Genomic DNA, 21,626 nt, shown 5'->3' on the forward strand with positions numbered 1-21,626 from the left:
CACAAAAATGCCCTCATCGGCCACGAACCCGGACCTTCTTGCTGTGAGGCGACAGTGTTAACCACTACACCACCGTACCGCCCTGAAGTCAGATGCTGCGTTATTTATAACATCTCATCTCATTATCTCTAGCCGCTTTAGCCTTCTACAGGGTCGCAGGCAAGCTGGAGCCTATCCCAGCTGACTACGGGCGAAAGGCGGGGTACACCCTGGACAAGTCGCCAGGTCATCACAGGGCTGACAGATAGACACAGACAACCATTCACACTCACATTCACACTTACGGTCAATTAAGAGTCACCAGTTAACCTAACCTGCATGTCTTTGGACTGTGGGGGAAACCCACGGGGAGAACGTGCAAACTCCGCACAAAAATGCCCTCATCGGCCACGAACCCGGACCTTCTTGCTGTGAGGCGACAGCGTTAACCACTCCACCACCGTACCGCCCCGAAGTCAAATGCTGCGTTATTTATAACACGTTTCCCGAAAATGCACCAGTCAAACGCAGGATGGAAACAGAAGCTCTGCGCAGATTCAACGCCATATTGATGCTCTCGAAAGCACCCTGACTGCTTTCCACTAGGGAGCGTCTTTCTTAAACGTAGAACAACATCTGCTCATGTCGTGGCATTGCTCTGTCTGTTTCGGGTTAAATGGCTGTTTATTCATTTCTAATGGCAGTGTCACATTATTTACAAATGATTATTTTGATGGCTATACTTCAGCATGGCCAAGCTGGTCGGTTATATACTGAAGAAGACCCACTGGTCATTTTAACCAGTGACACTCTGAAGCAAACCCTGTCCAACTCTTCCACAGCCTGGTTGGTTCAGTTTTTCTCGTCGTGGTGCGGACACTGCATCCAGTACTCACCCACATGGAAAGCGCTAGCGGGAGATGTGAAAGGTAGGAGGGAGGTCAGAGAAGTTACATGGTCTAGCTGTTGGAGCTCCTCTCGAACTAGTTAGCCATCGTTATATTTCCTTCTGCACGTAGCTTTCGCTAGTTTGCCTACGAAAAGTAAGCTAAAGCTAACGAGCTAATGATAGTTAGCTTATGGTCAAACCCTGAACTTACAGGAGATGCCTGTTTATAATTCATAGACTGTTATCTGACACTAAAGAGAGAAATTGCTGGCGGTTTCTTATTCTTGTCTTAAACTATGTACTTCTGTTGATAGAATGTTAAAATTGATTGTAGTATCACATTTATTTATTTATTATCATCATCATCATCCAGTACTTATTCTGGTGTCAAGCCCCTGTTTGCACAGCTGATGAGTTTCTCCTCTTTTCACTGATGTCTGTCTTATAATTCATTCATTTTCTAAGTTCAGGATTAGACTAAATCATATTCAGATGTCTGATCTGATTTGTGAAAAGTTACAGCGATTCCTGAGTCTAGAAGTTGAGTTAACAGCTGGCTGCTACTCCAGAAACGGAGCTGAAACCTGGATGGAATTGAAACTTGTCTTCCAGCAATGATCCATGAATGTATGCAAACCTCAGTCCTCCATTTGTTTGCTAGTTTACCTAACAGTTACAGAGCTGATGGGCTAGATGAGAGCGGATTCAGTAAGCAGCTTGGAGAAAGCATGCCATCAAACATCCTGAGTGCTCTCCTTGCATGAGTAATTGAATTAACAGCTTGATACTCCATGCTAATTAAGTCTAATTTAAGTCTAAAATGCAGAGTCAGACTGTACTGTGTACTAAGGCCACCCTCAGAAAGCACCTCATGTTCAGTGCAGTGGAGGGTGACGACAAGGATGACTATAAAGGTCTTTAGTTTAACACAGCCCACAAGTGGATTAATCTGTTAGTATCGTGTCTAGAAGTCACTAAAATTAGGCAAGGTGTTGACAGTGAAGAGTTTAAAGCTTTGTTTCAGTAGTTAAACTTTTTTTTTTTAAGATGCTGTAGATTTGTACTTAAGAGCTGCTTCTGTAATCATAAAGACTTTCCTGTGCTTATTGAGGGATTCCTATTCACAGTATACTCCTACCAATCATCCTTTCAACACACTTAGTATACAGTTGTAGAAGAGTAATGATCAGAGGATGGGTTCCCTTTTGAGTCTGGTTCCTCTCAAGGTTTCTTCATCTTATTGTCTCAGGAATGTTTCACTTGCCACTGCCACCTCAGGCTTCCTTGTAGGAATTTAAATCTACATCTGTATTTCTTTAAAGTTGTTTTATAAATTGCTGTCTATTGTTAAAAGCGCTATATAAAATTTAAATTGCCCTTATGTGTTCCTAATTCTTGCTTCTTTTCATAAGCAGTTTTGGGCAATTCCAGCGTTATGGACGTGACACTTGAACTCAAAATGGCAACAAATGACCCAGTGCATGTTTTATTGTCTCCCAGTATTTAAACAGGTGTTGCATATTTTAAGGCTGTACCATACTGGAGAAGTGATAGAACAAGAACAATTCCCATAGTACATTTAGGGCATGCCAGAAAATGCCAATAAAAGATGCGTTATGGATGTGACAGAAAAAGTATCACTTTTCTTGGGTGACTGTACATTTTTATCAAACTCTGTGAAATCGTAAACCTAATGTCGAAATGGAGATATCCATTTGATAGAGGGGTCCAAGGTGAATATTAAAAAAATCTTTGTTTAAAATATTTTGTATTTCATGCAGAGTTTCGGAAAGAAAAGTCAGCGTTATGGATGTGACGAAATTCCGTTATGGATGTGACGCGTCTGAAATAGACATGGCATATGTTTAGAAAATCAGCAATTTAACCACCATAACCCTTTGAAAAACTCTCTAAATATCAGCTAAAACTATCAAAGTTCTTAAATAATATTTAGGATGGCTATTGTTTTGCTGTTTTGTGGATTTTAGCATACATTTCTGTGGCTTGTGGCAATAATATAGAATTGTACATGATCAAAGTTGATTTTAGCTTGGGTTTTACATTATAAGAAAGAAAGACCGACAGTGACATATTAGGTTGGTTACAAATTGGTTCAACTTATTCACATCTGTAAAATACAGGCCGAGGTGATATCTCTGGGAGTGGTTTTGATGTATTACATGTTGCTTTATTTTTGCATGGTGAGGTTGACATTTACATGGAATTGCCCTTTTCTGTCATGGGGCATTAAACCTCCAACCCTATGAGTCACAAAGCCACCACCTGAAATTATATGTAAGAAACAGGGAGACTTGAAATGGCAGTCAGAAGGAATAGTTTTGATATTTCAGGCGACTGATGGAACCTAGTTATTTGTTCTGTTGTATACGTTAAGAATGGTTTTGTTGGCACAAGCTGTCGGTCTGGTGGCTTGTAAGTGGCTGCCTACCAGCTGTTCCCTTTTCAATAGAGGTTGGATGAGCCCATTGTGCTGTGTTGACCCTGGTGTGCATTCCCCCACATGACCTAACACACACTGAGCCCCTCCAGCAGGTGAAGAACAATTCCGCAGATCTGGGGAAGGGGTGTTTCTCTATGGGGGTGTTCCAGGAGACTCGTGATGCTCTCCTTTTTTTTTTTTTTTTTCAGATATCAACTTCTAATCCTCCTGCTGCAGCCTCTATTTTATATTATTTTCCAATCCAACTTTTCTGGCCAGACCCCATTTGGTTCTTTTTTTGCTTTGTGTTAATTATTAATTGTTTTCATCTGTTATGCTCTACATAGGCTCAATATTGCTTTCATTGGTTCCAGACAGTGCAGGAAACTCAATAAATGTCATCATTTAGGACTTCAGGTGTTCCCAAGCTCATAGTACAGCAGAACAAAAATTAAATCATAGTGTGTCTGGAGTGAAAAACTACAGCTATGGTAATTGTATAATTTATTATTATTATTGGATATGTGCACACCACATACATTATGATTATCTGAGGGCTGTTTTAACAGGTGGAGTTGTGGTGTGTGCTTTGGCATGTGGAGGTGATGCTTTATCTAGTACACTTTTATCTACTATTGTGTGAATTGGTTTCACTCTGAATTTCTTTTCACTACAGACTGGTCTCAGGCTATCCGTATTGGAGTTGTGGACTGTGCACATGAGAAGAACTTTGACATTTGTAAAGAGTTCAGCATCCACTTCTACCCTACGTTTCGGGTATACATTTGTAATTTCATAATTCACCATGGTAAATGATGTTTTATTATATTTTTAATGAAGCTACGAATCTAGGACAATTTCAGAGATCCAGTGCATCAGTGTGCATGTTCATCCTCTGTGCTGTAGTTTAGATCACTTATTTCTTCTTGCCTGCACTGTATTGAGAATAACTCAGTATTTTCTTCCACAGTACTTCAAAGCACATGGTACTACATTTGACATTGGAAAGACATATCGAGGTGAGACTCATTCACATTTGCTAATGATTCCAGATTTATTGAGTTCATTTATTTTAGGCTTATTTATTTCTTTTTGGTTGAGCTCTGTTTTGTTTTGCTTACCATTAGGAGCTGATCGAGAGATTCAGACAGTAAGACAGCTGATGGTAAACTTTCTCCAAAACCACACAAGGCAAGACTGGCCTGCTGGCTGCCCTCCACTGGAACCTGCCAGGTCTGTTCACACACACATGGGGCAATACAAAAAGACTTCAAGATTTTAAAACGTTTCTTTTGGTGGTGTGAAGCAGATAAAGTGAGACACCAGTTGAAATTTGCCAACTGGTAGAAATTTTCAAATACCATTGAGCAAAACTACAAATCTATATGCCTGAAAATTAGTGTATACAGTATAGCACCAATGTTGTATGACTTGTGCAAAACTTTGTGGATGTACAGTATGCATGTACAATTTTTTTCAAATACACAAATGGTTACACAAACAAGTATCTGATTAAAGCTACATCTGCTAGGAAAAAAAAATCCTCTTCAGCGGGTTGCAGTGTTGACCTGCAAAATCTTGACAAGTATACAGTCAGTGACTATACAAGCCTCAACGTCAGGCATTGCCCGAATGCCTGATTTGCCTGACCAAAACGCTTGGGCAGAAATATTTTAGCGAGTTAGGCCCATTTGGGCACACCTGTGGTTGGCTTCTTTAATCACGAAAATTATTTTTGAGCAAGTACGTTACAAAAAAGCAAGACATTAATCAGCATCCTTGCCTCCTCTGTGATCGCCATTTTGTTTTTTTTTCTTCCCGATTTGTAACTGTGATTCTGATTGCCTCACTTCAGGCGCACGTGCGCATTTGTGCTTTTCATCACTCCGAGTGGTCACTGGTGCCCTCTGCATTTTCCCGGGTTGACTTCAGGACATCCACGTGTGTGTGTGTGTGTGTGTGTGTGAGAGAGTGTAAAAAAGCTAGTGGTAAGTACATTCAATGAATGAAAAGACATGCTTTTGTGTCTCAAATAGTAAACCGCACTATAAAGGTTGTTTTAATTTCCTCCTAAATGCAATGGCAAACTGAATAAGACAGTACTGCAGTACAGACTCCTGTTTTATAATGTTTTTAGTTTTAGAATTCATCTTTGCAATATTGCTAGTCATGTGTTTTGTTTTTTTTTTTTTTTTTTAAAAACATGTTTTTTCTAAATAACTCAATTATACCCCTAGAAAATATCAGTATTGCCTTGAACCGGGTACTTGAAAACTTGCCTAAATACCGCAAAATTTTAGGGCAAAAGGAAATTCAAGGGGGCAAAAAAAGGTGTCAAAAGTTAACGTTGAGGCCTGAGGCTTTCCTTTTCTTTTCCGCTGGCTATTGGCTGGCAGGAGAGCGGATTCCACGATGTTTGCCCATGCCGACTTGTTTTGGTTAAAAGTAGGTCGAATACGCCCCATGGTGGTCATGTGATATTGCTGCTCACTTGATTCTGCAATTTTTGGAATTGTAAAATGCGGGATGGATTTTATCACAGTGACACACAGGGTACACGGTGTGCAGCAGCAGAACATCTCAAAACTCCAACAGCTACAGACTTAAAAAATTTTGCCCAGAATTCAACTTTGCAGTCAGCACCTTTTTAAGACATTTTATAACTTTTCTCCATTTTATAACAAGCTCCATTTAATAATCTAAATGGGAGTATGTACATTTTTGACCCTGTATATATAATCGTGACATGGTGTTTATTTCAGAAAACCCAAAATAAATTAACGCTTGTGCACAAAATGTCGTTCCCTCCCCATTAAAGATGTATGGTGTAAAATTATTCTGCCAGGAAAAAGTACAGTTCAAAGAAATAATTGAAAGGCTAATATTGCTATGATATTCATGTCCATGATGACATTCATGTCCCTGTATATAAATTTCTGAATGCAACCGTAACTAGAGATTGTTCACAATCTCATGTCTGTCAGACTTGGAGGCCTCTGGGAAATTTACCTTGTGGTCTGCTTTACATAACGTGCTGTCAGATTACAGAAGAGCAGCCTGTTTCCTTTTAATCAAGAATTATATTTCAGCTACCGCTCTAATGACTGAGTAGTTTGTTTTAAGTTACAGTATGTGTGTCAGGGTGCAGGCACTTGTAGATACAAACACGGGAGAGCAGGTGCGTCGCAAACTGTAAACAAAGCCAAATCGGGGAACTGGAGACATAGTCAGGGACAGGCAAGGGACAGTTGATCACCAAACAGAATATTAGAGATTAGGCAAGAGAACGAAGTCAGAAATAAATGTAAACAGGGTTCAATAACGGGAAGTTAGGCAGATCATCAAATGGCTTGGTAAAGTCAGGCACAGGAACACAATGATACTTCACAAAGTCAGAGTGTGAGAGTTGAGCTTATATGGGGAAGGTGATTGCCAGTGAATTAGAAGCAGGTGTTGAGGTTGTTTTCTTGGGTGACCTCTCTTCCTTGGTGCTGCTTTGTCTGGATGCTCCCTGTGGAACTCTTGAGTGAGGAGGGGGTCTAAGATGTCCTTGGATCTAACCCAGCTGTGCTCTTCTGGGCTGTACCCCTCCCAATCGACCAGGCATTCGAGTTATCCTTGTCTGCGACGGGAGTTTGACTCCATATTGACCTGTATGGAGGCTGCTCCGAACTCAGGTTTTCAGTGCTGTTACTGACAATGTGCTGCTTATGGTACTGTAAATGAATGCAATTTTGCTATATTGGCAGTAATGCACAGGCAGAATGCTGCTGGTAATAATTAAATTAATAAAGGCAGTCACAGTAAGAACCTACCAGCTGATTATTAAAGATATGAGAGTAACTTAGAATACTTGGGCAAAATCCCAAACAGTATACTACTGTACAATTAGTATATCCATATACTGTGTGTGTGTGTGTGTGTGGGGGGGGGGGGGGGGGTTGTAATTATCTTTTTCCCTCCATGCGTACTATTTTTAGCACGTAGTACAGTATGTAGTTTGGAGTGTAGCCCTGAATTCTCTCTAGAATATGTATTATTGGAGCACTGCATTGAGTGTAATCTGTCCAGTGTCGAAGGGTCCACATTAAAAATGTTCTTCCACAAGCTGCTTGCAAAAGAGCGAGTGAAATTTCCAAATCTTACATTTAGCCGCTTTAAGATCAATTTGTTGGCCTAAGATGTATCTGTATAACAACGCTGAGTGAGTTCAGATGTTGGACATGAAATAGCTATACTCTATATCTGTTACTTATCACAGCCTTGTTTTTTTTTTTTTTTCTTTTTCTTTCATGCTTAGTTTTTGTTAACTATCTGTCACAACTCTGCATTAGCAAAAGCCTTAACTTTTAGTTCGCTAAATTATAGAATTCGGTTTTGAGGTGTTGGACAGCCACTTAAAACTTTGAGAAAACTGTAGCAGATTCCTTGGCATTGTGGAGAGTTGGTGTTCAATTGCTTGGCATTCAACAACCATATGGTAAACCTGAGGCAGGTGCAGTAATGAAGAGGACTAAAGCGTAATTAATAAAGACAAGCTGAATGAAGCTTGTTAGGAAAAAAGGTTCTCCTGTTGTCTGGAATTGGTTTGATTTTAAATATGTTGCAGTTCTATTAAAAATGCCAGTAGCCAACAGGAAAAAGGCATAGAAGCAACTACATGTTTACCCACATCAAGAATTTCAATTTCTATGAATATAGGAAATGACACCCCCAAACTTCAAGAAACTCTTTCTCCTGGTTACTTGCAGTGTCTGGCCCACATTTGCTTATTCAAACATAATTTATATTTTATTGCACAGAAGCACTTTTCATCTGCCATGCCATACTAATACAGATTTCTCATTTTCAGCTCCCCCTGAAAAACATTTCTAAAAGACTGGCAGTTTTCACAGTTTAACCAGTCTTTTCACATAATTCACACTAAGGGATTAAATTTTAAACACACAGTGAATAAATGAAGGATACTTTTAAAGAGTGTGACATTTCAGGTTTATGGAGTCTAACATAAGTGTGTGTGTGTGGGGTCCCCCCCCCCCCCCATTGCAGCTTTCATGACTACAAAAAAAGTGATACTGAAGTTTGTAAGAGTCCAGTAATGTTAGATTTAAACTCGAGTCATGTTTGTATCACAATTCCATTAAAAGGTTTATATTGTGATGTATAATATTCCATCCAGAATTATGGAAATAATATATAACTTCGAGCTAAATAACCTACCCTTGGCATCTATATACATGATTACTTCTGGCTTGCTCTTGGATAGTTAGGGATTACTGCATTTCCTCTGTCTCTACAGTGTTACTTAGTCCATTACAATTTATTCAGTAATGATGGGACTGTCATCCACTCTTGTTCTGCTCCCTTTTATAGGCCTGAGAACATTCAGTCTTTGATTGGATTGAAATCAGATCACTACACTGCAGTTATCATAGAAGATGAAGACTCTTACATTGGAAGAGAGGTATGTGCAATGACACCCGTCAGTGTTTCTTACCATCAGATGATGAAAGAGAATTGCATCTATAGATGATATGAGCAGTCTGAGCCAAAAATGGAAAGAAAAAAAAGCAGTGAACTCTAAGCCCTCCTTTGCTGGCCTAAAAGTGGTTAAAAAAAAAAGCACAATATAAATAAAAAGTAAAGCAAATATAATTTTCTTAATCTGTCATCTCTGTTTGTTTATTGTGGGGGTATTTAACTAGTTAGAATATTTTCCAGGTGTAACATGAAAGGTTGTGGTACTCAGCAGTTTTCATTATTGTGCATCTGTAATGTTGTGTAATCATTCAGATGTGCAATTGCTTCATCACCAAAAATTCCCTTCACTGAAACTAAAGGGCCCCAAAGGTGGTCCTGTGCACAAAGTGACCTCTATGAAGACGTAGTTTGCCAAGGTTGGTGTGGATAAACTCGAGTGGGCTGCACAAAGGTCTGACCTCATGTCTTTTGAACACCTTTGGTATGGACTGGAACACCGACTGTGTCCCAAGCCTCTGCCTGACATCAGTGTCTGATCTCACTAATCCTCTTGTGGCTGAATGGGTAAATCCCCACAGCCATGCTCCAAAAGCTAGTGGAAAGGCTTCCCAGAAGAGTGGGTATTATTAGAATAGTAAACCAGGACTAAATCTGGAATGAGGTGTTAAACACATGGGTGTTGACAAATTTTTGGTCATATTGTGTATCTGAAAACATAATATAATCAGATTGGTGTATGACTATCTGACTGATTTTTTTATTTATTTATTTACAACCCCGATTCCAAAAAAGTTGGGACAAAGTACAAATTGTAAATAAAAATGGAATGCAATGATGTGGAAGTTTCAAAATTCCATATTTTATTCAGAATAGAACATGGGTGACATATCAAATGTTTAAACTGAGAAAATGTATCATTTAAAGAGAAAAATTAGGTGATTTTAAATTTCATGACAACACATCTCAAAGTTGGGACAAGGTCATGTTTACTACTGTGAGACAACCCCTTTTCTCTTTACAACAGTCTGTAAACATCTGGGGACTGAGGAGACAAGTTGCTCAAGCTTAGGGATAGGAATGTTAACCCATTCTTGTCTAATGTAGGATTCTAGTTGTTCAGCTGTCTTAGGTCTTTTTTTTTGTCGTATCTTCCGTTTTATGATGCACCAAATGTTTTCTATGGGTGAAAGATCTGGACTGCAGGCTGGCCAGTTCAATACCCGGACCCTTCTTCTACGCAGCCATGATGCTGTAATTGATGCAGTATGTGGTTTGGCATTGTCATGTTGGAAAATGCAAGGTATTCCCTGAAAGAGACATCATCTGGATGGGAGCATATGTTGCTCTAGAACCTGGATATATCTTTCAGCATTGATGGTGTCTTTCCAGATGTGTAAGCTGCCCATGCCACACGCACTAATGCAACCCCATACCATCAGAGATGCAGGCTTCTGAACTGAGCGCTGATGACAACTTGGGTCATCCTTCTCGTCTTTAGTCTGAATGACACGGCGTCCCTGATTTCCATAAAGAACTTCACATTTTGATTCTTCTGACCACAGAACAGTTTTCCACTTTGCCACAGTCCATTTTAAATGAGCCTTTGCTCAGAGAAGACGTCTGCGCTTCTGGATCATGTTTAGATACGGCTTCTTCTTTGAACTATAGAGCTTTAGCTGGCAACGGCGGATGGCACGATGAATTGTGTTCACAGATAATGTTCTCTGGAAATATTCCTGAGCCCGTTTTGTGATTTCCAATACAGAAGCGTGCCTGTATGTGATGCAGTGCCGTCTAAGGGCCCAAAGATCACGGGCACCCAGTATGGTTTTCCGGCCTTGACCCTTACACACAGACATTCTTCCAGATTCTCTGAATCTTTTGATATTATGCACTGTAGATGATATGTTCAAACTCTTTGCAATTTTACACTGTCGAACTCCTTTCTGATTATTGCTCCACTATTTGTTGGCGCAGAATTAGGGGGATTGGTGATCCTCTTCCCATCTTTACTTCTGAGAGCCGCTGCCACTCCAAGATGCTCTTTTTATACTCGGTCATGTTAATGACCTATTGCCAATTGACCTAATGAGTTGCAATTTGGTCCTCCAGCTGTTCCTTTTTTGGACCTTAGAGGGCTGATGACACGTTTTTGACATCTTTGGCGATGTTTTATAACAAAAAGTGTAATTCTCGATGATCCATATATTAATTCACGAAGGCGCCTATTTTACAAGTTATGATAAACGCGGCTATTTGGGCAAATTTGACGGGGCTGCAGCACCCAGGAGACGAATGAGGAGGGGCTATATGACGTCAGCGAAAGAATCTTCCTCCTAACTTACCAGTTTGTTGTTGATACGACAGGTGTTCAGTTTATCATTATTAGTATATATATATATATATATATATATATATATATATATATATATATATATATATAAAATGCCTTCGCGTTGTGTTGCTGGCTTTTGCTCCAATACCCACAAGGATGGGGTAAGTTTATTCAAGTTTCCCAGAGATCCCGAGCTGCATGCAAAGTGGGTGAGGCAAGTCAGGCGCACTCGTGACAAGTGGGAGCCCTCACCAACATCCGTCCTGTGCTCTGAACACTTCGATTTGGATTGTTTTGACACCCTTCCCAGCTTAAAAGAATCTCTTGGGTGTTCAGTTCAGCACAAACGTGTGCTGCTACCATCAGCAGTGCCTACAGTATTCCGGAGGGGGTCTACTAGTAGCTATGCCGGATCCAGCAGTCGCCTGGGACAAGCCGACTCCTCCAAAGACAGTCCTCCTGTCAGAACATGTGTTGAGAAACGACATAAGATAAAGGTACGTAGAGCTATAGAGTGCTCCGACATGATGCTAAAAATAGTAACCATGCGGTCTGCGCGGCCATCTTGGAAGTGACTCGCTCCAGAGCGCTCATAGAGTACACATCATAGAGTACACATTCATGATAATCATAAAGTCGGCGTGATATCAGTCATGTATTTGCTTGTGAAAGCTTGCGGCTTTCATGTAACTGCCACCTAGCAACGAGAGGCAAAGGGTAAAGAGGGTAGGCTATCATAGATTCTATCCGGAAGAGATCAACACATGATTGCTTAAAAATTAGGTATTTTAACAATTTGCATCTGTTTTGTGATTATCGTGACACTTGTGTGTTATATAGAACTGTACGTCTTATCAGCACATCGAGGATCTTCCACCGGAGGCTTTAGCAAGTACTCGTAGCAACACTACACTTTACCCTTTGCCATGCGTTGTTAGGCAGCTGGGCCATAGAAGGTTCATGCTGCACGCTACACGTTCACGTGAAGAACCGGACCCTGGGCCATTAAACTTCATGCTTGGATGTTCACGTGTTGCGTCTGTTCTACTTTGACCGAGTAACCAACAATATGGACTCTTCGGATGACGACGATTGCCTCATTCTGCTTTTACTGAGACAGAGGAAGAGAAAAAGGAACAGAATTTGGAGCCGAGAACACTTCCTTCTGAGAGAAACCCGTGGTGAATTTCACCGAACATTCTATAATCTGCTTGACAATCCTGATGAAGAACTATTTTTCAATTATACCATTCAATTATATTTTTTTCTGAAGTTTTCCCCTGAAAGCATAGTTATCTCCCTAGACCTGTTCTGATTGGCTGGCGCGGCGGTGACCGCATGCATTGACTGAAATTTCCATCTTCATGCCTAGAAAAGTGTGCATGTTCATTTCTCGCTTCACGCGTGAAGTGTGCAGCGTGCAACGTGAACGCCGTTCTATGGCCCAGAGCAAGTCATGCTACGTTTGTCCACTTTTCTTTACACGCGTGTAGCGTGCAGCATGCAGCGTGAACCTTCTATGGCCCAGCTGCCTTAGGGAACGGTAGCAAGTACCCCGATGACCGACTTCAAGAATATGTAGAAAAAATTTAGAAATTATACTTTCCAAAAGTAATTTGAGCTTAGTGTATTGCATTTCCATTTATATTGTAGGTTCTTGCTGATGTTTTTGCGGAGTATGATGCAGCTGCTGAATCAGAAGCTGCAGAGTTTGTATGTACTAGTTGTGAACGTTCACATTATTATCAATCTCATTTATTTAAAATCAGATAAAATCATGCCATCATGATCACTGCTTAAAGTACCAGTATTTGGTTGTTCTTTTTTTCAGAGGAAGAGCTAGCACTAGAGAGTTCACCGGCATTTTCATGCGCCATTGAGTAGAACAGCCAGTGAACCGCAGCGTGTTCTTCCGCTGACGTCACAGCATGGCCGCGAGCCACAGACCCAGCTTTCTTGCGCTGTGCAATTAAAAGTTGGATATTCGCGTAACAACAGCTTCTTTTCACGTAATTATAACAGAAATCTAACATGTTTGCCATGTTGTATAGTTTATTTAAGAAATTGCGTAGAGTCATGTTCGTGTCATCAGCCCTTTAAACTTTTCCAGCCTCTTATTGCCCCTGTCCCAACTTTTTTGAGATGTGTTGCTGTCATGAAATTTCAAATGAGCCAATATTTGGCATGAAATTTCAAAATGTCTCACTTTCGACATCTGATATGTTGTCTATGTTCTATTGTGAATACAATATCAGTTTTTGAGATTTGTAAAATATTGCATTCCGTTTTTATTTACAATTTGTACTTTGTCCCAACTTTTTTTGGAATCGGGGTTGTATGTATTTTATTTATTTATTTATCCCCCCCCCCTTTTTTTTTTTTTAAGAAAATTAACTTGTACATTGGGTGTAGTGGCTGAAGCCATCAGAGTAGCCATGTGACTGTAGTGATATGGCAAAATGGATGGATGATTGGGTGTAGAAAAATGGGTATCTGCCTTAAAGTATATGTGCATTATTAGGCTATCATAATGTTTTTGTTGTAAGAGAAATGTAAAATCAAAAGAAAAACAAATCATAAATTGGCTTTTTTTTTTTTTTTGATAAATCATCAGCCAAAATATCACAATTGTGACCAGGTTAGTGACTGCTAGTCAATTATAGACAAATGACTCCAAATGTACATTATGAATTTTTACAACCCCAAGCCTTGACCACCCTACTTTTTTTGTTATTTAGGGCTACTGAATTTCAACATTTTATGTTAGTAACATTCCTTGCACTGATGTACCAGTCTACTGAGAAGGGTGAGGTTGCTTTTCTTGACTCACCTTTTCAAAAAGTCAGGAGGTGTGTTTAAACATGTGCATCTCTCCTCTTCTTTGAATGACATGTTAGAAAGAGAATTCCTATAGAAACACAGTGGGGCTGTTGCGATAGGAAAACAGTCCACACCATAGTGGTATGATATGACCTGACATGAAGTAGAGTGGCCTAGTTTATATTCGATGCATAACTTTGCATGTGCATGCAAAAGCAGCAGCATAGAGTGTGGCATTATCCACGCATTTGCCTGTCTATTTTGCATGCAGCATTCACTAGATGGCACATCAGAGCCAGAAATTCCTTCTAAGTATGTTTTCCAAGTTGGAAGATAAAATGTTTAGGGACTTCATGCATTAAATGCACCGTGCTTGTGTATAGTGTGGGAACTGATCTGGCCTGCTGGCTTCTCTCAGGCTTGTGTTGGGATTTGGGATTACTGCAGCCTACCCAAATGAATGAGTCATTGCGTTTACATGCACATCCAAATCGAGCTACTGTCGGTAATCGAGCTAAGGGTCCCAGCAGGGGTGCCAGAGAAATCCAATCCTACATGCACACAAGGAAATCGAGCTATTGTGTGAGGTACATTGTGCACCCGAGCCACAGGTGGCGCTACACGCCCCATCGTGTTGGTATACTTCCGGTTGTCGTCATGAAGAAGAGCTATTCAAGAGTATAAACAAAGTTATCAGCAGTGTTGCCAGATACTGCTGACGTTTTCCAGCCCAAAACATGTTCAAATCTGCCAAAATGCACTTAAAACTGCCCAATCTGGCAACACTGGCAGTTCCGTGTTCACAAGGTCCGTGCTGAAGCTGTTAGGCTTGCTCTAACAGACTGTATGGCTACAAACTGTCCTGCGCAGACCACTGTTTTGTAAGACAACTTATTTTGCACAATTGTATATTTTTCTAAAGTCCATTTTTTTGCTTACAAAATTTTTTTTTTTTGCTTACAATTTAACTTGTGTCTTAATAAACACACAAGTTCAATTGTTTTTTTATTGACATTCTTAAGATGTTGGAGATAGATTTATTTATTTTGAGGTATTTCACCTGACATCACAGGGTCACGTGACGCCCCGGTGTCCGCCATTTTGAACATCAAGCTACATACTAACGCTGCAGACAGAGAGGGAGAACCGGCTTGAAAAAAAACGTGTTACAGACACCTAGAATAGATTAATTTGTCAGTAAGCACTCTATAAATAACCATGGTGTTTGCTTGTTGTGCTGTGGGCTGCCACAACAGACAGGGACAGCGTGCAGGACGCTCCTTTTACCGGTTTCTAGTGATGGGAATTTCGGCTCTTTTTCGGGAGCCGGCTCTTTTGGCTCTTCTTACTATAAGGAGCCGGCTCTTTCGGCTCCCAAACGGTTCCTGAGATTTTATTTTTGATTTAATTGCTGCAATTAACTAGTTAATTAATTACATTATTTATATTTTATCAATAGGATGTTTTCCATTTTATTTTTTAGTTTTTGTAGCCATTGTAAAGCTTTGTAAAGTATAGCAGTGTAACAATATTCTAGCTATAGAAATAAAACTTACTTACCAATTAATAAATTATTTTCTCACAAACATAATGCAAAACTGTTATATTACCAATATAAAATACACAGCTGATTTTTCCCCTCCTCAGGTGCCTCACAGACTCCTCTCCCCTGCACTCCACAGCTTTAAGCATTACACCAATTTTCGTATTTTCGCAGCTGTGAATGACATCAACCAAAAAAAGTAGGTGTACACCATGCTACTTTTTTTCCTTTGAATGGTAATGGACAACACAAAGACGCAATCGGACAGCAACTTTTGTGAAAGCCTCTCTCTCTCTGAGGCACCTAAGGACAAAAAAATAATTCGGCTCCCACCGAAGAGCCGGCTCCCGTCGTTCACTTCAAAGAGCCGGCTCTTTGAACCGGATCGTTCGCGACCGACACATCACTACCGGTTTACTACTGACCCAGACAAGAGGGATTACAGCTGTGAAGAGACAGGGTTGGGAGCCAACAGTGTACTCCAGACTTTGTGATCATTTCATTTCAGGTTCGTTTATCAGTTAATGCAATTTTGATAAAATATATAGCAAAAAGTAAATGGGTCAGTGTTTGTTAACCCATCTGAGCAGTGAAACAAGGCAGTGTTAATTTGTCTAGGGTTGCATGTAGCAGACATCAGACATAAAACGCAATAACAGAGGCTAGAAAGAAACGGGACACAGAAATAAACAGGGAAATTAAGTAAAAAGAAAGAAAAAAAAAAAGAGCGCGGATCTCCAAACACATGAGAAGCCTATCTTGCGCACATATCACGCGGACTCCACACACGCATCGCGTCTGAAGTCATAACTCATCAGGGGAAATCGTGTCCGCATTGGCATGTTCAAAAAACAACCTTGCGTCAACAATGATACCACACGCAAGAAAAAAAAAAAAGTCAGGCTACTCAACAACCAACCTGGCAGCAGCAGTCGTTGTCATGTAAACACAACACTTTGAATATGCAAATGCTTCCCATTACACACGATTGCTATGTCAAACATCATTTTGCCTATATTTTAGAGACCCCCCAACATTTCCCAGATCATGTTTTTAAAGGGTCTCATGTCTGTTTCAGGGGATCTCGGATCCCCCGAGTAACAAGACAGTGTTGTGAACATAGCCTACCTTGTACCGTTTCAAACTGCTGGGGTCATCCTTCATCAAACTGTTGACTTCTGGCGACAACCTTGGCTCCATACCAAGGCTGGGTACAGTGTTTGTGATAAAAGACAAATCCAATTTAACACGAATCACAGCTTACTTTCTTGTTAAAATGTGCAAAGGTCTCCACCATCTCATACCGCCTTGCACTGAAGGACTTAAGCGTGCCGTCCAAAATGGCTGCATCACGTGACTTGGTCACGTGGGTGAAATACCTCAATATACACACACACACACACACAAATACAATGACTTGTTTATGTACACAATTCACAGCTATGCAACAGCTGTACAGATGTATTTGGTGATACAGTAAGTGAGCTAAATTTTAACAGTGCAAACAATGCCACAAAAAGAAAAGATTCATGCCGTTGTCATGCCGACCGAGGCTGTTGTGTTTCCCGCTTGTGGTGTCGTCACTCGTCACTTCTGGAAGGGGCAGTGCTGAAGTAAGTAGCTCGAATACGTAGCTCAATAGGGTATACATGCACTAAGTAGCTCGGCAGAAATCGCATAATCTAGGTCGTGTAGCTCGATTCCGAGAAATCAAGTTCGGTTCAATTTCAGCCGAATTAAGGTGTATACATGGCATTTTGAACTTCGATTTCAGTCGAGCAACGGCAGAAGTTCGATTCTCTCTATGTGCATGTAAACGCACTGAATGACTCTCAGGTTCTCTGGGTGGTGTTTGCAGAAAGCTTGTGTTGCAAAACATGGGACTGGGACTCAGTAATGCTATTTCATATTTAAAAGACAAAAAAGATGACCCAGACTGTTACAAGATCCATATTATTTATTTATATGATTTATTACAATTATTACAAGATATTATTTATGATTTATTTATTATATTATTTATATGATTTATATGATTTATTACATTTATTACAAGATCCATATTATCTACTTGGTAGGAGACCGTTGGTCATTGAAACTCTAGAGCATCACCTTGTTTGCATGTCTTAAATGTCTTGCAGTTCTGTCGATTATCTGCAGCTTCACAAGCTTCTCCTTCATTGTAGCTGGATCAGAAGTATGAGACATTTATTTCAGAATTCTGTGACCTGTTACAGAATACCCAGTCTATTGGGTACAGTAGGACACACACACATTTTTAGGTCATCACTTTCTTTTCACATCATTTAATGCCGTAATTCAGCTCCAGATTGTGGCCTTTTCATGGGGTTGTTGTGTTGACACACATTTTTATTGGCATCGATGGTATCAGAAATTTCTTCTTCCTCTCTTTTTTGCTGTTTGTCATTTCAGCACAGTGAGCTTAGCCTTTTTATAGAGTTTTGTGGGCATCACCCAATGCAAATCAGCATTGCCATGCATGTGCCTGGTTATTTATAGATGACTTGGTATTTATCAGTATATGCACACAAATATGGAGAAAGTAAAGTTTTCAAAAATGTATTAAATCCAGCAGAAATATTCTTATGCAAATAATTACACAACATTACTAAAAGATTAATAAATGAGCCACAAACTTGTAAGTTGTTAGTAAACAGTGCAAGTGATTTCATACTCAACCTTTTAGCCCATTTCTGGCTTCCATAATATACATGGCTTTGTATCTATAGGGATTTTGAAACTCCTAGTAGTGGTAAACCTGGCTTCAGTTTTCATAAGGTGAACAAGCTCCACATATGTATCAGATTTAGCCTCTTACCTTCATCACGGCTTCACATCTCCTGGTACTTTTACTTGACTATATCTTTTGATGTCTGACTTCCTTTTCTTTCCGTCTTTCTTCTTAAGAGGCTGTAGCTTGGGTCTAATTCATTTAACAAAATACTCCTTTTCAAAAATGGTAAATGGCAGCATGTTCTTGACTACAAAGTTTGACAAAAAGCCTCATCAAACATAGCTGTGCATCAAGACCAAGGGGAAAATGATGCAGAAATGTTCTATGGGTGGGGTAGATGTGCAAAAAAAAAAAGTCATGGCTGGTGTGGACACTACTTAATATTTATCAGTCGTAGGGGATTTAGGGATTTATGTATACAGTGGTGTTTGTGAACCCTTTAGAATTTTCTATATTTCTGCATAAATATGACCTAAAACATCATCAGATTTTCACACAAGTCCTAAAAGTAGATAAAGAGAACCCAGTTACACAAATGAGACAAAAGTATTATACTTGGTCATTTATTTATTGAGCAAAATGATCCAATATTGCATATCTGTGAGTGGCAAAAGTATGTGAATGTCTAGGATTTGAATGTGAAATTAGAGTCAGGTGTTTTCAATAAATGGGATGACAATCAGGTGTGAGTGGGCACCCTGTTTTTATTTAAAGGGTTGCAAGGAGAAAGCCACTGCTCTCCAAAAAGAGCATTGCTGCTCGTCTGCAGTTTGCTAAAGATCACGTGGACAAGCCAGAAGGCTACTGGAAAAATGTTTTGTGGACGGATGAGACCAAAATAGAACTTTTTGGCTTAAATGAGAAGCGTTATGTTTGGAGAAAGGAAAACACTTCATTCCAGCATAAGAACCTTATCCCATCTGTGAAACGTGGTGGTGGTGGTGGTGGTAGTATCATGGTTTGGGCTTGTTTTGCTGCATCTGGGCCAGGACGGCTTGCCATCATTGATGGAACAATGAATTCTGAATTATACCAGTGAATTCTAAAGGAAAATGTCAGGACATCTGTCCATGAACTGAATCTCAAAAGAAGGTGGGTCAGCAGCAAGACAACAACCCTAAAGGCCCGGTCCCACTGCACTTACGGATGCAAAGAGGATGTAAAACGTAAAAAAATCTTTGCCATCCGTTGGAAAACGCTATGCATCTGTTGTGTACTCATTGCATATGTGCTTCATACACTCTATCCATTGAGCATCCGTCCACTGTGATTTCATCCGCGCAAAAAGTTTTGAGCTGCACAAAACTTTTAGAACGGATAAACTTTCCGCCGTGTACGATGTAAATCCGCGACATATACGAGCAACAAACGTTCTATGTCCGTCATCATCCGTTAAACGTCTGCTGTATCCTCTCTGCATCCTCTGGGCATCCTCGCAACTCACATCCGCTGCAGCTGAAAACAGAAAGAGGGAGGAAAGATAAGGTACATGAAACGTCTATTCATCGTTAGTAGCACGGAAATAGAAAGGATGTAAGCGTATGCATCTCGTATATAAAGTATTCAAAACGGACAAAGCATTTATATCTGGGATGTATCTCGTATATTTAGGATGTCTGGAGTATGTCTAGAGTATATAGAAGGACACCTAGCGGACAATCGATATTTTGTATAAAAAGGGGGAGAAAATCATCTAGTAGTAGAGATGTATCGATGTAGCCGCCAGCACGTCTTTCCGCTTTATGCTGACGGCGTGCGTGCTGCATCCCTTTATATCCGCGGAGCAGACGCAATTCATACCCCCCGCATGCGCAGTGAACGGTCTGCATCCGATATACATCCGCGCAACATCCCCTTTGTTTCCGTTAGGCATACGCGATGCATCCCCTTCATCTGCTATGCATCCGCTCTTTCTGCTATGCGTCCGCTTCTCAGTTATCACCGGTAACCCCTTCGGAGCTGTCATCCACTTCCATCCGCTTTCATCCGCTAGGCTTCCTATGAACATGCGTTTAACATCCCCGCTATAAGTATATGCACAAAACGTCGGTTTTGTCCATCGGTCCCACTGGCCGATGGACACAAAACGTATGCAAAAAGGACACAGCGGACGAGCAAAATGTCGGGGGTGGCCCTATCCGTTTTCATCCGCTCCAGAAATGGACAAAATTGGCGAAAATTTGCGAAAACAGAACGGAAAAGAACGGACACGTCCGTTCTTTTCCGTTCTGTTTTCGCAAATTTTCGCCAATTTTGTCCATTTCTGGAGCGGATGAAAACGGATAGGGCCACCCCCGACATTTTGCTCGTCCGCTGTGTCCTTTTTGCATACGTTTTGTGTCCATCGGCCAGTGGGACCGGGCCTTAAGCATACAAGTCGTTCTACCAAAGAATGGTGAAAGAAGAATGAAGTTAATGTTTTGGAATGGCCAAGTCAAAGTCCTGACCTTTAATCCAATCAAACTATTGTTGAAGGACCTGAAGCGAGCAGTTTATGTAAGGAAACCCACCAACATCCCAGAGTTGAAGCTGTTCTGTCCGGAGGAATGGGCTAAAATTCCTCCAAGCCAGTGTGCAGGACTGATCAACAGTTACCAGAAACGTTTAGGCCAAGTTTACATTAGACCGTATCTGTCTCGTTTTCTTCGCGGATGCACTGTCCATTTACATTAAAACGCTGGGAAACGGGAATCCGCCAGGGTCCATGTATTCAATCCAGATCGTGTCTGGTCCGGTGCTGTGTAAACATTGAGAATACGCGGATACACTGTGCTGAGCTCTAGCTGACGTTGTCATTGGACAACGTCACTGTGACATCCACCTTCCTGATTTGCTGGCGTTGGTCATGTGACGCGACTGCTGAAAAACGGCGCAGACTTCCGCCTTGTATCACCTTTCATTAAAGAGTATAAAAGTATGAAAATACTGCAAATACTGATGCAAATACTGCCCATTGTGTAGTTATGATTGTCTTTAGGCTTGCCATCCTTCCACTTGCAAGTGGTAAGTGACGCGCATGCCCGACATGCACTGGGATCACACACACAGCGGCTCAGTCCCGAATCACTGCTCGTGCGCTTCACTCGTGCGGTCTGTGAGCTGCGCAGGGCCGGAGTGCGCACCCTCCAGAGGGCACTCGCTGTTCAGGGCGGAGTGATTTGGAGCGCAGGATGCCTGCGGAGCCGAGCGTATCTGTGTATTGGCGTTGCTGTGTGCACGCGAATCGTTTTAAAAACGTTAATCTGATCCGCTGATACGGTCTAATGTAAACCCCACCTTAGTTACAGTTATTGCTGCACAAGGGGGTCACACCAGATACTGAAAGCAAAGGTTCACATACTTTTGCAACTCACAGATATGTAATATTGGATCATTTTCCTCAAT

The 21,626-nt window shown here is 40.8% G+C and overlaps 1 protein-coding gene across 1 annotated transcript in view; it reads left to right on the plus strand.

Moving 5' to 3' along the window:
• Positions 1-587: 587 nt before the first annotated feature.
• Positions 588-21,626, plus strand: part of qsox2 (quiescin Q6 sulfhydryl oxidase 2) — a 75,766-nt gene continuing 54,727 nt past the window's right edge. Inside the window, exons 1-5 of the mRNA XM_060906905.1 lie at positions 588-908; positions 3,985-4,085; positions 4,279-4,327; positions 4,436-4,541; positions 8,682-8,772. Of these exons, the coding sequence (XP_060762888.1) occupies positions 656-908; positions 3,985-4,085; positions 4,279-4,327; positions 4,436-4,541; positions 8,682-8,772 (600 nt within the window). The 5' untranslated portion in view covers positions 588-655. The remainder of the gene's footprint in view (positions 909-3,984; positions 4,086-4,278; positions 4,328-4,435; positions 4,542-8,681; positions 8,773-21,626) is intronic.

Source organism: Neoarius graeffei, chromosome 24 (assembly GCF_027579695.1).
Source record: "Neoarius graeffei isolate fNeoGra1 chromosome 24, fNeoGra1.pri, whole genome shotgun sequence".
In the NCBI taxonomy this organism is placed as follows: domain Eukaryota; kingdom Metazoa; phylum Chordata; class Actinopteri; order Siluriformes; family Ariidae; genus Neoarius; species Neoarius graeffei.